This window comes from Aegilops tauschii, chromosome 3 (assembly GCF_002575655.3).
Source record: "Aegilops tauschii subsp. strangulata cultivar AL8/78 chromosome 3, Aet v6.0, whole genome shotgun sequence".
Lineage (NCBI taxonomy): Eukaryota > Viridiplantae > Streptophyta > Magnoliopsida > Poales > Poaceae > Aegilops > Aegilops tauschii.
In genome coordinates, this window is record NC_053037.3 from 497,758,181 (window position 1) to 497,777,156 (window position 18,976).

An 18,976-nucleotide genomic window follows, 5' to 3' on the forward strand; every position below is an offset into this window, starting at 1 on the left:
ATATCCTAGCTCATTATTTCGAATAGCAAAATCATTATTAAGTTCAGAAATTCTATCAACTAGAACATTGGTAGGAACCCTTTTTCTAAGGTTTTCATTAAAAGCAACATAGTTTAGAGATTGAAAACGCATTATTTCCTCTTGATCAAAGAGGATTGCCTCTATGGGAGGACGGCCAGCATCCACCCTATAGTGCGCAAAGATTTCTTTGGCCTCTTTTATTATAAATCTGAACTCATGAGCCAAAAAGATAGTAGCGGCACGCTTAACAGAAGAATGCTCAATATTAGAAAATTCTAGGAAAATCCTTTGTAGCCAGGATGCATGTGCATAAATTGCCTTTCAAGTTCAACTACAAGCATGGCGATAGCGTCCGCAAGACTACTAGTTCTATGAAGAATAGAACTACCCATAGAGCACCGGCACAAGTAAAGAAATCTTGGATAACTCCTTTTCCAATAATATTACCACTACCGATTCGGAATTTTTTTGTATGTAAGATAGGGGGTTCTTCAGCAGGAGCATCAGAATTTTTCATGTTATTATTATTGTCCATATCGACAATAATTTCCACAATTTTAGACATAACGGCAGAAAGTGCGAGGAGCAAAAGAAAGAGGGAGGCGAACAGAAAAGAGAGGGCGAATAAAACGGCAATGGTGAAGTGGGGGAGAGGAAAACGAGAGGAAAATGGCAAATAATGTAGTGCGAGGGATAAGAGTTTGTGATGGGTACTTGGTATGTCTTGACTTGTGCGTAGACTCCCCGGCAACGGCGCCAGAAATCCTTCTTGCTACCTCTTGACCACTGCGTTGGTTTTCCCTTGAAGAGGAAAGGGTGATGCAGTAAAGTAGCGTAAGTATTTCCCTCAGTTTTTGAGAACCAAGGTATCAATCCAGTAGGAGACCACGCGCGAGTCCCACGCACCTACACAAACAAATAAGAACCTCGCAACCAACGCGATAAAGGGGTTGTCAATCCCTTCACGGTCACTTACAAGAGTGAGATCTAATAGATATGATAAGATAATATTTTTTGTATTTTTACGATAAAGAGTAAATAAAGATGCAAAGTAAAATAAACGGCGCCAGAAATAGCTTGTTGTCGGGAGATTAATATGATAGAAAATAGACCCGGGGGCCATAGGTTTCACTAGTGGCTTCTCTCAAGATAGCATAAGTATTACGATGGGTAAACGAATTCTATCGAGCAATTGATAGAATTGAGCATAGTTATGAGAATATCTAGGTATGATCATGTATATAGGCATCACGTCCGTGACAAGTAGACCGAAACGATTCTGCATCTACTACTATTACTCCACACATCGATCGCTATCCAGCATGCATCTAGAGTATTAAGTTCATAAGAACAGAGTAATGCTTTAAGTAAGATGACATGATGTAGAGGGATAAACTCATGCAATATGATATAAACCCCATCTTTTTACCCTCGATGGCAACAATACAATACGTGTCGTTTCCCTTTCTGTCACTGGGATCGAGCACCGCAAGATTGAACCCAAAGCTAAGCACTTATCCCATTGCAAGAAAGATCAATCTAGCAGGCCAAACCAAACTGATAATTCGAAGAGACTTGCAAAGATAACCAATCATACATAAAAGAATTCAGAGGAGATTCAAATATTGTTCATAGATAATCTTGATCATAAACCCACAATTCATCGGATCTCGACAAACACACCGCAAAATAAGATTACATCGAATAGATCTCCAAGAAGATCAAGGAGAACTTTGTATTGAGATCCAAAGAGAGAGAAGAAGCCATCTAGCTAATAACTATGGACCCGAAGGTCTGAGGTAAACTACTCACACATCATCGGAGAGGCTATGGTGTTGATGTAGAAGCCCTCCGTGATCAATGCCCCCTCCGGCGGAGTGCCGGAAAAGGCCCCAAGATGGGATCTCACGGGTACAGAAGGTTTCGGCGGTGGAAATAGGGTTTTGGCTCTATATCTCATGTTTCCAGGGTATATGGGTATATATAGAAGGAAGAAGTACGTCGGTGGAGCAACGAGGGGCCCACGAGGGTGGAGGGCGCGCCCCCCTGCCTCGTGCCTTCCTCGTTGATTGCTTTACGTAGACTCCAAGTCCTCTGGATCACGTTTGTTCTGAAAATCACGTTCCCGAAGGTTTCATTCTGTTTGGACTCCGTTTGATATTCTTTCCTTCGAAACACTGAAATAGGCAAAAAAACAGCAATTTGGGCTGGGCCTCCGGTTAATAGGTTAGTCCCAAAAATAATATAAAAGTGTATAATAAAGCCCATTAAACATCCAAAACAGAATATAATATAGCATGGAACAATCAAAAATTATAGATACGTTGGAGACGTATCACTGAACTATATAGGTTGGAAAAAGTCGTGCAGATCTTCTAGGTGTGCAGATGAAATATTGTTAAACAAACAAAGAATATATAATACACAAAGAAGCGTAGATGGGCCCTGACTCCGGAAATTGGCTATATGTCAAAATAATCCGAGATAGTATCCATATACACCATTCAAGTTTAGAACTTGATAGACTTAGAGTCTAAAGTATAGTAATGAATTTATAGATTGACCAAGATAAAAGTGTTTTATAAAGCTTGACTTGTTACAAATAGTTTATAACAAAGATCAAGGAGTTGATTATGACGAGATTGTCTCATCATAGCAATACTTAAAGTCAGTTCGGGTTATACTACCAATTACTAAATCATATTATAGATACAATAGATGGATGTCAAAATTATTCCTATGAGATGGAAATAGAACCAAGGTCGTATACTTTGTACGGCCCAAAGGTAATTTTTTCGATCCATAGGATGCTAGTAAGTATGCAAACTTCAAGAGATCCCATAATGGATTGAAGCAAGCATAGTGGAGTTGAAATCTTCGTTCCGATGAAATGGTCAAATAGTTTGGTTTCATCAAGGAGAGCGAAGATGCTTGTATTTTCAATAAAGTAAGTGAGAGCATGATAATATTTCTAAACACTATGTGTGCATGACACAATGTTGACTAGAAATTATATAAATTTCTTGACATGGATTGAGACTTTACTGAAACTAGTTTTCAGTAAAATACATAGGCAATATAGTCGTTGTATTAGACATAATAATCTATGGAGATAGTAGTGTCTAATCGGGCTTAGCCAAAATACATATTGAGAAAGTACTAAAGCAGTTTAGTATGAAAAACGCCAAGAAGAGTTTCTTGTCAAAATCACATGGAAGGAGTTCTTAGAAAGAATCGGTATCTTGAAATACTGATATGTGAAATACATGATTTCAATCACACTTGTATTAATTCCATTGTATGTAAATAACTAGATATGTCCAGTACTCCAAATTAGTTACGAGTAGAATTACCAGAATGGTCAAAAATTTTATCATAGGACAACAATGAAATTGTTGTTAAGTACATGTTTCTCGCATACGGAGAAAATGAAGGGATTGTTGTAAGGAGTTACGTCAATACATGCTCATTGTATGTAGTACGTTGATAAAATCTTCATCTGTACTCCAAGCGATTTTTTGATTTCAAATTACAAGATTTATGGTGGCACACTAAGTTGAAATTGGTCCAAGAAAGTTACCATCGTGAATTCTATAACAAAAGGTTGAGCATATTGTTGCTTTAGAAGCAACAATGGAGGGTGATGAATCAAAAGTTTATTTATGAGCTTGGTATGATTTCAAGATGATTGTACCAATGGAACACTTTTCTTACTAGTGGTTCCATAGCTCACTTTAAGGAATCAAAGGTCCTACCAGTGATCCAGTACATACAAAGCCGGTTTCACACAAATTCTGAATTCTTGTGAAAGCATAGTAGATGCATAGAAATACAAATAATACATGCAGATCTGAAGTTGTCAAGATCTAATAGGACGAAGGCTATACCACAAGCAAAGCATGAACCAACACCAGATTACCATTGGTGTAAAAACTGTGCTAACAAGATTATTGACTCTAGTGCAAGTGGGAGTATGTTGGAAATATGCCCTAGAGGCAATAATATTGTATTATTATATTTTCATTTTCATAATTAAGAGTTTTATATTTAATGCTATAACTGTTATGATCCTGGAATATGTGATTCAGTGGAAAACTCATATGATAAACGGTAAATAATAGATTCCTAGTCTTACCTCTAAGACTGGCTCAAGTGTTGTTGGTGATCATGTTTTTCGGATCTTAGGATATCGTTAAGTGTACCGATAGTCCTAAAACAACATAGAGAGTATGACGTTAGAAGAATGATCATATTGAATGTACCCAATCTTGTTTGTTATACTTTGAGATAATGTCGTTTGAAATCAATTGTTATAACACGGAGTGTTAGCATGTGTTTCTAGTTTCTCAGACCATGAGAGTATCCTTGTTACTTCCTATCGTACGATGGACTTTGGGGTTGCTCAAACGTCATGAGTAACATGGTGATCATAACGACAATTTATGGGTTCATCGGAAAGTTTGACAAGGGACTATAGCTCAAGAGTGAGATTTGCTCCTACGATGATGGAGAGATATTCTTAGGGACTTCTCGGTGTGATGACATCCATCATCGTCAGGCCAGACACAGGTGACTACATCACGGGGATGCCGGAACACTGCAACCAGAAAGAAGAACAAAACCAGCAACGAGATCAACGGCAAGGAGGATACTGATGCAGCTCGGGTTTTGTAAAGTATCACGAAGCAAAGAGAACATCACATGATAACCAAAGGATCACTCGAATGTCATTCGTGTAATCATAGGGATCGATATGGACGTCCATGGTTCCGCTATTGGTCATTGAACGAAGGGTTTCATTCATGGTATGATTTACCGAACCTATGGGCTCACAAGCTTAAGGTAATCATGATCTGCTAAGTGTTAGTAGGACAAGAGTACGGGGATTTGTTCGTGGAATTGTTTCATCAATATTCGGAATAGTTTTGAGGGGAACCGAAAGCGTTTCGGGCTCACCGGAAGGGTTTCAGAGTTTATCGGGCAATACTGGGTATTACCGATAAATAATATATAGGTGGAAAATGTTTTTGGTGATGTTAAATTAATAATAAAAGGCTCTAGTAATTGTTAGGAGGCTTTTATATTTAATTTAATATCAATGGGACTTAAAAGGCCGAACATTGGAGAGAGATTGGGCCACAAGGGCCCATGTAGGGGAGACACCCCTTTCCCCCTTGAGGAAGGCCGAATTGGGGTGGGGGGAAGGACTCCTACTTCACCCCTTTGGCTGGTCCCCTCCTTGTGGCGCCCCTCCCCCTCCCCTCAACCTATATATATTAGAGGTCCAACGCACTATTAACACACAAGTTTTGGAGCCTCCTCTAGTTCATCTAGTTCTAGTTCTAGTTGGTCCTAGTTGACTAATTAGAGCTAGACCTAGTTCATCTAATCATCATAATTAGAAGTCCAATGTGGTTCTAATCTCCTCCCTCTAATTCTCCGGTGACGATTAACTCTGGACGGCGAAGCGCTGCCGAATCGTGCAGACCGTACGCTTGCAACCAAGTAGACAGGCCGTGCTTTCGTTCTTCCATTCGAGGGATCGTTCGAGGATGGTTCGTGAGGTCGCCATCAACGGTTTGAGGGACTCCAAGTAAGATCTACATCGACTCGTCTACTTCCGCTTCACTCCGGAGTCGGTAAGGATAATTTATCCAAACCCTATATGTATTTCATATTGTCCCTGGATGATCGTAGGGCGATTTTTTTTTATTTTCTACTACGTTTCCCAAAAAGAGCAACTAGCTGGTTCAACATATGAGTTTTGAAGCTCGCTCCATATGGATATGGAGGCCAAGGCGGTTGTGCGTAAACACAGAGTGACCATATGAGGCCTTCATATCTTTTCCTTTTCTTTTTGTTTGTATCAATCCATGATCACACACTCAATTTAGGGATTGAAACGCTAAACACAAGATAACATTGCATCACAATGTGGTTACATAGGTGTAAAGTCGATTAGTTTTTTACTAAACTGATGACTTTTTACATCTCGGGAGAAGCACTAGTTGCTCTTCACCACGATGATGGTGAATGCAACGCACGAGGCACAAGCATATGTGAAGAATCGTCATCTACGCACGACAGTGTGACGGTCCGACGACCTCGTCTTCGTCCCATTCCCGCCGGTGGTTGTCGAGGGGAAAAGACCTAATATGACGTGATCTGTCTCAGCCCATGACAACATCTCTATGTAGAATTTGCGCCATCAGAACCGCTCGCTCCCTGCGCCAAGTCTGTCTGCTTCTCGTTGTAATGGAGCCAGATGGCATGATCCCTCTCTAGCCGCAACGCCTTCCCCCGACGGTATGCTCAAAGATTTTGTCGGGGCAGACAGCGGAGGCAAAGTCCTCGTAGAGCTCATCCTATGCCTCCTCGATGGTGAGGCGAAGGGGAGTACATGGTGGCAGATGCACAGGCAAGATCTCTCCTGAGTGTGCTTTTGGATTGCAATCTGGCCACTCATCGAGGGTTGGATCTTCCCGTGCCTTCTCCAGCGTGTAACAATCATCCTCCTCCTCCTTGGCGATGAGGTCGGCCTCCTCCGCTGCTGATGCCTCGTCCAGGATCAACTCCTCCTCCTTCGAGAGTGGAACCCAGTCAGGCCGCGCGAGAAGCGACATGGCTAGGGGGGGAGGGAAGTGGAGGGTGTGAGCAGTCGTGTTTGAACTGGAGCTTGTGAGATATTTGACCATGGTGATGACCTTTTTTGTAGCCAACGGGGGGAGGACACAGGCGGATGGCACGAGGCCAACCAGCATTAATTGGCGTGCTTCCTGGTGCCATGACGTCTTCTGCCCACTGTGCCATTGACAGGCGAGGAGATGGGCCGCACGGGAAGACAATGAGAGAGAGTTGAAACTTCCCTCCCATGCGAGCGATTGGCGGATGACGTGCCCTCCATATCAACGCCCAAAGACTCCAAATACAGAGTCTCGCGGGGCTGTAGATGAAGCGCGCTCTATAAATTATGGCGACTGTGTCGGATGGCGACTCTACTAGAGTGACCTGTTCGGCCAAGATCGCCATATTGACGGTTATTATGCCAATCAGTGCCATGTGGCGACTCGTTGCATTTAGTGTTGGGGTTCCACGGTTTACATGAAGAATGTGTGGACATACGTTCAAAATATGTGAAATTACACTGCAAATAGTATAATTTCATCTAAATATCATCACAATTCCAACAAATAACCCTAAACAAGCTTTAAGTTGTAGACATGTTTCTTTTAGGGAATATAGACATATAGTATTACCTATACGGTATAAATTGTTTTCCCTTTTCTGAGAGTGAAACCCCTCCTAGTACCGCACTTGTCCTACATCATCGTTATGTATAAATGTGGGCCAATTAGCAGACTCCGATATGTGATTCATGCCACCAAAATGTAAGATTAGTAGCCAGTTATTATAGGGCAGAAAATCACTGCACTGAAACACCCTTTTTCTTAGGCACATAAACCCGCGCAAAGTACATGTAAGCAAACATGCCTAGAGCACTGAGCACGGTGAGAAACCAGTAAAAATAATCGAGGCGCCCTCGGTTCAGGTTGTTGGAGAACCAGCTCCCCCCGGCGCTAGTGGTCACCCTGTCAATGGCATACACGACGAAGCTGCTGATGAAGTTCCCGGCTCCGGCTATGCTGAGGAACAGAGCCAGGCCCAAGCTGCGCAGACCGTCCGGCACCTGGTCGTAGAAGAACTCCTGCAAACCGACGATGGCGAACGCGTCGGACAGACCGATCAGCAGGTACTGCGGAACCATCCACAGCACGCTCATGGGGATGGTGACCTCAGGTTTGTCAAGCAGGCCGTAGTTCCTTGCCACCCGGAGCCTCCTCGTCTCCACAAGAGCAGCAACGACCATCATCACGACCGAAATCGCCAACCCGACGCCGATCCTTTGCAGCGCCGTGATGCCGGAAGGGTTCTTGGTGTGCTTCCTGGCAAGCGGAACGACGACCCGCTCGTAGACCGGCAGGAAGATCATGAGCGATGCGTTTACCAGGTTCTGCAGCGAGGCAGCTGGTACCACCAGGGTGCCTATCCTCCTGTCCAGTGTGCTTGCCTGCTTGGTGAAGAGAGTGAACCACTGCGAGAGGACAACGGCGTAGATCAGGCAGGATGCCCATATGGGGAACAGCTTCAGCAATCCGGTGGCGGTGGCTCCATGATCCCTCCTCGGCGGCTCCAGCAAATTCTCAGAATCATCATCGGGCAATCTGCATGCCAAGAAAGATGATATGCAAATAAGGTTTCAGTTTCAGAAGAACACGCTCAACAACAGGAGGTCTTCAGAATCAGCAAGATTACTTGTTAGCACTTCGTAATGGATGGAAGCGGTAGGTCTTGGTCCCGAGGCAGAAGACGGCGAGGGCGAGGGCCATGGCGGCGCAGGGGATCGCGAAGCCGAGCTGCCAGCTTACGCTCTCCTGCACGTAGTTGAGGACGGAGACGGTGATGGTGTTGCCGCCGTAGGAGGCGAAGTACCACCAGTTGAAGAAGGTGCTCCTGGACGCCAGCTCGCCGGGGTCGTTCTCGTCGAACTGGTCGGCGCCGAACGCCTGGACGCAGGGCTTGTGTCCGCCCTGGGCAAACGCCACCAGGTAGAGGGAGAAGAAGAAGAGAGCCACCTGCGCCGACGAGCTCGTGGAGCACCCGGCTGAATCGGCCGGCTTGCCGGCGCACCCTGGTCGCTCTCCCGGTGCGAGCACCGTTGACAGGGTGAGCATGGCTAGCCCCTGCAGGACAGTTGAGAGGCAAGCCAGACTGATGGCGGTGCACAGGCACAGCAGAAGTAGTGTGAGGCTGTGAGCCAAAGTATGCTTTGGTGTCGTACCAGGATGTAGAGGAGGGACGCGCAGATGACGGTGCGGTAGCGGCCAAGCCAGGAGTCGGCGACGGCGGAGCCGAGCAGCGGCAGCAGCATGGCGGCGGCGAGCCACGCGTTGACGGCCGACGCGGCGGCCGCCGTGGACTGGCCGAGCGGGCCGGTGAGGTAGATCATCAGGTTGCCCATGATGCCGCAGAAGGCGAACCGCTCCGCGACCTCCACCCCTACGTTACGCCCACCGGAAGAACCACATACATGTTCAGACTTCTTCAGACACAGATAAGATGAGGATGTGCTACCCATGTCTCTGTCCGAGGCGTACCGATGATGAAGAGCGCGGCAGGCCACCCGCCGGAGCTGCCGCGGGAGGCGGGCCGGCCGAAGTGGTCCACGGCGGACAGCGGCGGCTCCGGCCGCGGCAGGAGCGCCTCGGCCTCCGCCTCCATTGCCCGCTCCTTTCCCCTTGCCTACCTGCTGCCCATTTTTCTACTGTGCCAACTGCTACCACATCACTGATTGCCTGCTCGGAGCTTGGCTACCCCACTATCCAAACAGATAGAATAATCAGCAAACATTATCTAGACAAAACGTGCAAAGCGCCAAAGCCACGGTGGGTCAACCAGGAGGATACGGCAGATCCTCCACTGCAAGCAGTGAGTGCAATTTCTGCATTTACTTACAACTTTACTCAAGAGGACAGTGAAAACAGCACATCCAATAGTTAAGACTTAAGAGAGCACCGTGCAGTTGTACACACCTTATAAATTTTTTGTTCTAGGTGCACACATTATAAATTGATTTCATTTTTTTTTTTGAACCGGGCATAACCCCTTTCCATTACTCACATAACGGAAATACAACAGTTCAAACCCATCCGAAACTAAGAAAGGGGAGCGAGTTCAAAGCATCACTAGGAAACCCACAATAAACACCCGTCATCGGGCAGTTCATCGCGGGGCGAAAACCCAGTGACACCATATTAACTACGCAAAACTACCAGACTGACAGACTATCCAAAGCAAGTAGCTAAGTAGGCCACGACAAGTGCTCACGCAAGAGCATAAATCCACTCACACAGCCTAGCTAAGTACTCCAAAAGTAATAGGACAGGCCAGAATGCCTCAGGCGAAGTAGAGAAGGCCACATCACGACTGAAGAGCGCCCAGCATGTCTTCCGTTCTAACCTCCCGGTGCCGCGCAAATTCACATCATCTTCGAAGCATTGATCCTCAACATCTTAGCTCCACGCTCCATTGCTTCGCGTTCTTCTCCCATCATCTTAGCTGAAAGCTGAATAAAACTGTTGCTTATTGATGATTTGGTGCGGCATACAAGAGTATATAAGAGGGTACAAACCGACTTGGGGTAGGGGTACAAAACTGACTTGGACTAGAAGTCGTATACCATAATGACTACTCTAACATCCCCCCGCAGTATCAACGGCAGGCTCGACGACGTTGAGACTGAAACAGATATCTTGAAACGGCTTAGTAGGCAGTGCCTTGGTGAAAATGTCAGCAAACTGAGCCGTAGAGGGAACATGAAGCACCCGAACCTGACCAAGAGCAACCTTTTCACGAACAAAATGAATATCAATCTCAATATGCTTTGTGCGTCGGTGTTGAACGGGATTGCTGGTCATGTAGACTGCTGATATGTTGTCACAGTAGACAATAGTGGCCTGCTCAATAGGCCCGTGTAGCTCGGAGAGTAACTGCCGAATCCAGATTGTATCTGCAACGGCATGTGCCACAGCGCGATACTCAGCCTCGGCCGACGAACGTGAGACTGTAACCTGTCTTTTCGAAGACCAAGAAATCAAATTGTTACCAAGAAAAACACAAAAACCGGAAGTGGACCTTCGAGTGTCAGGACAACCAGCCCAGTCTGCATCGGAGTATGCGGTAAGCGAGTTTGGAGAAGAATTATTGAGGTGGAGACCATGGTTGAGAGTTCCTTTTAAATACCGAAGAATGCGTTTAACATGATTATAGTGAGGAACCCGGGGATCATGCATATAGAGACATGCTTGTTGAACAGCAAAAGAGATTTCAGGACGAGTAATGGTGAGATATTGGAGAGCACCTGTTAGGCTACGATAGAGAGTAGGATCGGAAAAGGGTTCACCGGTAGCCGAAAGTTTAAAACTAGTATCGACGGGAGTGCGAGATGATTGACAGTCAAGCATACCAGCACGATTAAGAAGATCAAGAATATACTGGCGTTGGGAAAGAAAAAGGCTGGAGGAATCTCGAACAACAGCAATGCCTAAGAAATGATGAAGGAGTCCTAGGTCAGTCATAGAAAATTCAGATCTAAGAAGAGAGACAATATGATCTAAGAACTTTTGAGAGGAGGCGGTAAGAATGATATCATCTACATAGAGAAGTAAATAGGCAGTGTCAGAAGTTTGATGATACACAAAAAGAGAGGTGTCGGAGAGAGATGGAGTGAAGCCTATTGTTTGAATGAAGGAGGAGAAGCGTTGAAACCAAGCTCGTGGGGCCTGTTTAAGACCGTAGAGAGATTTCTGAAGAAGACATACATGAGTTGGAAAGGATGGATTTTCAAAACCCAGAGGTTGCTGGCAGTAGACAGTTTCTTGAAGGGAACCATGGAGGAAAGCATTTTTAACATCAAGTTGGTGAATGGGCCATGAAGAGGAGACATCAACACTAAGAACGGTGCGAATGGTGCTAGGTTTAACAACAGGAGAGAAGGTTTCTTCATAATCAATTCCTTGTTGCTGAGAAAAGCCACGACAAACCCACCTAGCTTTATATCGTGAGAGGCTCCCATCGGAGTGGAACTTTTGGCGAAAAATCCATTTGCCAGAAACAATATTTGTATTGGGAGGACGAGGAACAAGTTGCCAGGTGTTGTTTTGAAGTAAAGCATTATATTCTTCTTGCATGGCAGCGGCCCAATTGGGATCAAGTAGAGCAGTTTTGTAATTCTTTGGAAGAGAAGTGAGAGATACGGAGGTATGAAGGTTTAGGCGGTCTTGGGGTTGATGAAATCCTGATTTGGCCCTAGTACGCATGCGATGATCATTAATCGGGGCTGCTGTAGGAATAGCACGAGGGGGTAAGGTGGGTACTGGTGAGTCCGGCGCAGCGGAAGAGTCGGACGAAGGAGTAGGGCTGGGTGGTGGAGTGGGAGCAGGGCTGGGTGGTGGAGTGGGAGTAGGGGCCGGGGGTGTTGGGGAGGGAGCAGGGGTCGGGGGTGTTGGGGACGTCTCGGGTGGGGTGAGTGTATGGTTGGGATTGGCTATGGTGGGTGTTAATGGTGGTGGTGATAAGTTGTGTTCGGCAGATAGGGGAGTATATAGTTGGAAAGGACGGGAGAGGGGGTGTTTGCGGAGCTAGGGGTGTTGGATGGTGTAGTAGTGCGTTGTGAGAAAGGAAAAATGTGCTCAGCAAACGTGACATGACGAGAGACATGAATGTGTCCGGTGTGAAGGTCGAGACAGCAATAGCCTTTGTGCTCGTCAGAGAAGCCGAGAAAAGCACATGGGATAGAGCGTGGTGACAATTTATTTGCAGAAGTGGCGTAGGCATTGAGAAAACAGAGACAGCCGAAAACACGAACCGCGGAGTAGTCGGGGTGGGAAAGAAAGAGGGAATAATAGGGAGTAGTGTTGGGTTTAGTTTTAGAAGGTCGAATATTTAGAAGGAAGGTGGCCATGTGTAGGGCTTCAGCCCAAAACTTTGGAGGCATAGATGATTGAATGAGGAGAGTGCGAACTATATCATTGAGGGTGCGAAGAGAGCGTTCTGCTTTACCATTTTGAGGGGAGGTGTAGGGACATGAGAACCTAAGCAGGATGCCATGTTGTAAGAAGAAAGTACGATTTTTAATGTTATCAAACTCGCGACCATTGTCACATTGGATAAAGTGAATTGGGAGGAAGAAGTGAACAGACACATAGCGTTGAAAATTAAGGAAAAGAGAATGGACCTCGGATTTGTTGCGTAGAGGAAAAGTCCAGACAAAGTGGGTGAAATCATCTAGGATAACAAGGTAGTATTTAAAACCCGAAACACTTGCAATGGGAGAGGTCCATAAATCACAATGTATTAATTCAAAGGGATAAGTGCTACAAGAACTAGAGGAACTAAAGGAAAGACGCACATGTTTGCCTAATTGACAAGACTCGCAAAACATAGAATTATGAGAGTCCCTATTACATGGTATGGTAAATTCACTAAGCATAGAAGCTAAGACGGCGGGGTTGGGATGGCCCAAGCGACGATGCCAGAGATCGATGGAGGCCAGCATGGATGTTGGAGGGGTGGCGGCAGGAACTCCATTAAGAGAATAAAGATCACCGGAGCTATTGAAGCGAGCGATCTCGGCCTTGGTAATCCTTCACAGATAAACCAAAAGGGTCAAATTCAGCCGAAACTAGATTGTCGCAAGTAAATTGGCGAACAGAGATAAGATTTTTAATGAGGGCGGGTGCAACTAGAACATCGCGAAGTAAAAGAGGTTTGGTGAAAGAGGGAAGTTGAGCCTGACCAACACAATATATAGGAATAGATGATCCATCTCCAAGGATAATGGAAGGGAAAGGAGATTTAGTGCAAGAAGATAACCAATTACTAGATGCAGACATATGACTAAAGGCCCCTGAATCAAAGATCCAATCCGTACCTGAGTTTCCTTGTGCAGCAAAGTTATTCATGGCCTGGAGAAAGGCAGCTTGATCCCAGCTCGGCGTTGCAGGTGAGGGTGGCGTCGGAAGCAGTGCCGGCGGATACGATGGTGAAGGCAGTAGGGCCGGCTGGGGAGTGTAGTAGGCATTGGCCGGCTGTGGTGGGGGTGGCGTCGGGAGCAGGGCCGGCTGAGGTGTGTAGTAGGCGCCGCCGTCGGTGCTGTAATGACCATAAGGAGCATACGTCGGGGCGGCGTGATAGGCATTGGCCGACTGTCAGGGGTTGAGAACCCCGGAAGCACCAGTAGGCGGCCGAAGGCCGGGTTGCCAGGCACCTGAGTATGCCGGCGGAGCACCGAGGGTGGACGGAGCGGACTAGGGCATGGGCCATGCTTGAACAAGCCCCGTCCAAGGATCATGAGGAGGCCGCCATGCAACCGCAGATGGAGCACTGGTGGGTGGTGCAGGACTCGGTGCTGGTGATGTTGTAGGCGGAACCGAACGAGTCGACGGCGGCCTGTAGATAGGGTTTTTGCCGCGGTAGTTCGGACTAGGACGCCAGCCTGGGGGCGGTTGAACAGATGACGATGCAGACGGCCCGGCGGCAGGAGCCGGACTGGAAGGCGGCGCTGGTGTAGACGACAGAGGAGGACGAGCTGCAGCATGAAAGACCTTGGGGCGAGAGTCCTTGCGAGCTTGTGTTTCCGCCGCGAGTTGTAGCAAGAAACGAACTTCAGCGAAGGTAGGAGGGGGCCGTATCATCGGTATGAACAAGGCTTGCTTGTCAAAGTCTTCGCTGAGGCCGCCGACGACGATATTGATTAGCTGTGAGTCGCTAACTGTATCGCCGAGTTCGCGGAGCTCATCACCAATGGTCTTAACGCGATGGCAGAACAGGTTCACCGGGGCGTCTCCTTGCACCATATTGCGAAGCTCGGTGTGGAGAGCGTTTTTCCGAGCGTCGGTGTTGCTTTGGAAGAGCTGACGGAGGGAGTGCCAGATGTTGGCAGCGGTGGCGCCGTCGTGATCGAGCATGTTAAAGATCTCGGTGGTGATGCGGGTGTAGAACCACTGGACGATCGCGAGATCGTCTTTCAACCATTGCGGATCGTCGGGGCGGGGAAGACAGTTGGCGGCGACATGCGAGCGCAGGTTGCAGCGGCCGAGGTGGAGATCGAAGAGATGTCTCCAATGGTAGTAGTTGTGGGCGGCGAGATCAAGAACTATGGGGATGTAGGGGCTGACGTCGGAGATTGTGTCAGCAAGAGATATTGGTGCGGCGAGGATGGGTGCAGGGTAGTTTTGTGAAGCTATGGTGAGGGCCGAGAGAGAAGCGGCCGCGGCGTTGGCAGCCTTGGCGATGAGTGCGGCCCGGCGCTCGAAGTAGCCGGGCGGCGGCGGCGGCGGCAGTGGCGTTGGCGGAGCCATACCCTAAACCCTGGGACCGGTATCTGATACCATGAAAGCTGAATAAAACTGTTGCTTATTGATGATTTGATGCGGCATACAAGAGTATATAAGAGGGTACAAACCGACTTGGGGTAGGGATACAAAACTGACTTGGACTAGAAGTCGTATACCATAATGACTACTCTAACATTAGCTATAAATTGATTTCACGGCCGCTTAGTACAACAGTTGGGCTTGCAAACCGACATCACACCTCAGGACACTGACGCGCAGTGAAAACTTCCGGACTCAACAATCACACTGTGATGCCTCAAAAAAAAAAAAAACAATCACACTGTGAAATCGCCACAGCTTACAGTGGTGACGTCGCCTATTTACGAAGTACAACAGCCTAGAGAAAGCTTCGCATACCAGTTGGCAGACATGGATTCATGGATTTCAGGCATCTCAGTTGGCAGTCACTTGGCGCATACCATCATTCTGCTGAAATGCCCTTCTTCTTGGGGACATACACTTGTGAAAAGTGGAGGTAAGCAGCCAGCCCGACAACGCTGAGCGCGGCCAGAAGCCAGTAAAAGTAATCAAGATGACCTCGGTTTAGATTGTTCGAGAACCAACGATCTCCACCGTCACTGGTTACCCGGTCGATTGCATACACCAGAAAGCCACTGATGAAGCTCCCAATTCCGAATATGCTCAAGTATAAGGCAAGGCCCAAACTGCGCAGGCTATCCGGCACTTGGTCGTAGAAGAACTCCTGCAAGCCGACCATGGTGAACATGTCCGCCAAGCCAGTCAGGACGAACTGAGGTACCACCCACCAAAAGCTCATCGGAATCGTTGCTTCGGGATTGTCCACAAGGCCATGTTCTCTTGCTACCCTGAGCCTTCTCATCTCCACGATGGCCGCGACAACCATCAAGATCACAGACATGGCTAGTCCAGTTCCAATCCTTTGCAAGGTTGTGATACCACAAGGGTTCTTTGAGTATTTTCTAGCTAGTGGAACAAGTATCCGGTCATATATAGGAATCGAGATGACGATTGACACACTGATTAGGCTTTGTAGAGCAGCAGCTGGTACCTGTAAGCTACCTATCCACCTATCTAGTGTACTTGCTTGTTTAGTGAACAGCGTCATCCACTGGGCAAAAACAACTGCATAGATCAGGCAGGTTGCCCCTATTGGAAACAATTTAAGCAGAGACTTGGCTTCATCAGGGAAACATGTCATTTCTGCATTATCCTTGAGTCTGCTAGATGACGATGTTGGCATGCAGTGGGAATCATCAGATGACCTGCCAAACAGGCACACAGTGCGCACGCACACACAAAACATAGAACATATAAAGTTAGTGTTTCTGAAGAATGAACTCCATGCAGTGATACAAACTTTCAGAATTTAGAATAAGCTTACCCCGAACTCCATGATGCATGCCAGGTTCTAACCAATGATAAAATGTGTTTGACAACCTGTCCAATTAGGCTTCCATCACTTCTTACAGGATAAAATCGATAAGTCCTGGTCCCAAGCCAGAAAACTGCAAGAGAAAGGGTCATAACGATGCAAGGGATTCCAAACCCAAACTGCCAGCTTATGTTATCTTGAATGTAATTCAGGATTGAAACTGTAACAACGCTGCCTGCATACGTCCCAAAATACCACCAATTGAAGAAGGAACTTCTCGAGGCAAATTCTTCAGGATCGTTCTCATCAAATTGGTCTGCCCCAAATGCTTGCACACAAGGTTTGTGGCCACCTTGAGCAAAGGCCACAATATACAGGGACACGTAGAAGAAAGCTAAATGAATTGTTGAAGTCGAGGATAAAGCGGAATCCATGTGATCTCCAAATTGTGCTGGTTGTTGTGGCGCAAGAATTGATGATAGTGTGAGCATGCCCAGGCCCTGCGATGGTGGATGTAATTCAGTGAAAGAAGTACTTTAGCACAGCAATGCATAGTGTGTCAATTAAATTATTTTCCAAGTAGATTGAAAAGAAAGAAAGAAAGAAAGAAAGAAAGAAAGAAAGAAAGAAAAAATTCCAGCTTATTTATATGCAGGATAAAAGTTGTCCAGTTGCTAGGACAATGCCTAAGTATTGCACACACAAAAATATTTACTTGAATTAATCGCTGAAATCCTTTTGCTTCAGACCTCAACACATCAAACATGCATCTTTGGATGTATCTTGTACAATTTGGTCATTACCAAAACAGAAACTTTAGTACTTGTATCAAGATTCATTGAAGCCAGGACCAAGTTTTATATAATTGAGTTGGGTAATCAAAATTCAATCCAGAGTCTAGCAGTGTATCTCACGGCAGGGCAAGAGTCCTGCCTGAACTTGCAATCAACGGAAAAAAAATGTTATGTCACGGTTAACACAAGGGGTTAGTGCAGTTAGATCCTCAAGGTTGAACCCAGTGACACTGACAAGGCTAAATGAACTGCAGTACTCCATCAAGGGCTCGCTAAATGAACTGCTGCACTCCATTCTAAGTCGGGGAGCTACTCCCTTTTATAAAAATACATACCACTAACTTCATAGAAAACAAAAAAGTATCTCACTAACTAATGCCTGGAGGCTAGGAACTGAGGATTCACGGATGGATGTTCACAAGGCCAGTGGCACGGATAAAGGTCCAACTTCCAATTGCTAAAGTCAGTGGAGAGTATAGTTTTAATTTTGCATATTTGGACCAATCCAAAAATATGAGTAACTGTCAGATGTTCAACATCAGTGTGGCAGTTGGGTGGTCTAGATTCAGACTAGATGCTACTACTCGCTACGAACACGTACGCAAGACCAGAGCAATATGGCGTACATACCAGGATATAGAGCAGGGAGGCGCATACTACAGTGCGGTAACGGCCGAGCCAGGAATCGGCGACGGCGGCTCCGAGCAACGGCAGCAGAAGTGCGGCGCCGCTCCAGGCGTTGATGGCCGCGGCGGCCGACGCCGTGGACTGCCCCAGCGGGCCGGTCAGGTAGGTGATGAGGTTCCCTGCGATGCCGCCGTAGGCGAACCGCTCTGAGATCTCCACCCCTGCGGTACCGACGACACCCGGGTCAAAGAGGATCGAGACGAGAGTGCGGCCGATTGCCTTGCTGTTGCCTTGCTGTACCGATGATGAAGAGCGCGGCGGGCCACCGCCCGGAGGTTAGGCGGGAGACTGGACGGCCGAGGTGGTCCACGGCGGTTGCCGGTTGCGGCAGCAGAGGCTCCGCCGCGGCGTCCATGGGCGACCACTTGTTTCCCTCCTCTCCAGTAGTCTCGCTCGAGTCTTATTAGAGAGAAAAAAAAAATCTCGCTCGAGTCTCTACTAACAGCGCGTTTGGCAATAGGAAGGGGGTGGACGAAAGTCCCCGTCTATGAACAGTAGTTTCAAAAAAAATGAAAAAAAAATCGAAATTTTCTGAAAACAATTTGGTGCAGTGTCGATTTTGTTTATTTTACCACGACTTCCACGAATATTATTTCAGGATGAAAATTAGCAAGCACCGAGAACATTTATCAAAGTTTGCACCAAAAACTTTTCAGAATTTTTTTAATTTATTTACCATTCTTTTCTGATTTTACTGTTCATTGGGAAGCATATGAGCTCGGGACTAGATACTCCGCGTCCGGGGATTGTGAATTTCAGGCGCCTTAAACCGGTCGGACCGGTCACTAACCGGTCAAAAAATGACCCACTTAGCATCTCAAACATGTCTCAAACGTCCGAACTGACCAACACCTCTCATATCCAGCCCAAATCTGAGGCACATATATGGCGGCTCGGAGCGTCCGCCACGTCAGACTGACATTCGGGTCCCACACGACATCGCTCGGAAACCTAATGCTCCGGTGGGCGTCTCCTCCAGGGGTGTGTGAACGTTGTGTGGCGCCGCTCTGCTTGCCGCCAGAGCGCCAAAGTCTGGCTATTAAGCCAAATGGCGATCCCCAGCCCTAGCCACATTCGTTTCCTCCCTCTCCGAGCCAACCCAGGCCGTATCCACTCCGCTTCCTCTTTGCTCGCCATCTGTGACAGCCATGACCCGGTAGTGGGTG

At 46.9% G+C, this 18,976-nt stretch overlaps 1 protein-coding gene across 2 annotated transcripts; it reads right to left on the reverse strand.

The window, feature by feature from the left end:
• Positions 1 to 7,390: 7,390 nt before the first annotated feature.
• LOC109752117 (protein NRT1/ PTR FAMILY 5.10) lies at positions 7,391 to 18,247 on the reverse strand. 2 transcript variants are annotated; one of them, XM_020310984.3, is made up of 8 exons: positions 18,051 to 18,245; positions 17,754 to 17,971; positions 16,339 to 16,829; positions 15,469 to 16,219; positions 9,177 to 9,288; positions 8,861 to 9,078; positions 8,335 to 8,762; positions 7,391 to 8,243 (listed from the first exon to the last, which is right to left on the reverse strand). In XM_020310984.3, the coding sequence occupies exons 1-8, from the start codon at positions 18,163 to 18,165 to the stop codon at positions 7,445 to 7,447; spliced, it is 3,132 nt and encodes a 1,043-aa protein (XP_020166573.1). In that variant the 5' UTR covers positions 18,166 to 18,245; the 3' UTR covers positions 7,391 to 7,444. The 2 variants fall into 2 exon arrangements, with proteins under 2 accessions (XP_020166573.1, XP_040260416.1); XM_040404482.3 differs by lacking the exons at positions 7,391 to 8,243; positions 8,335 to 8,762; positions 8,861 to 9,078; positions 9,177 to 9,288 and having other exon boundaries at positions 15,558 to 15,916; positions 16,017 to 16,219; positions 18,051 to 18,247.
• Positions 18,248 to 18,976: the final 729 nt, after the last annotated feature.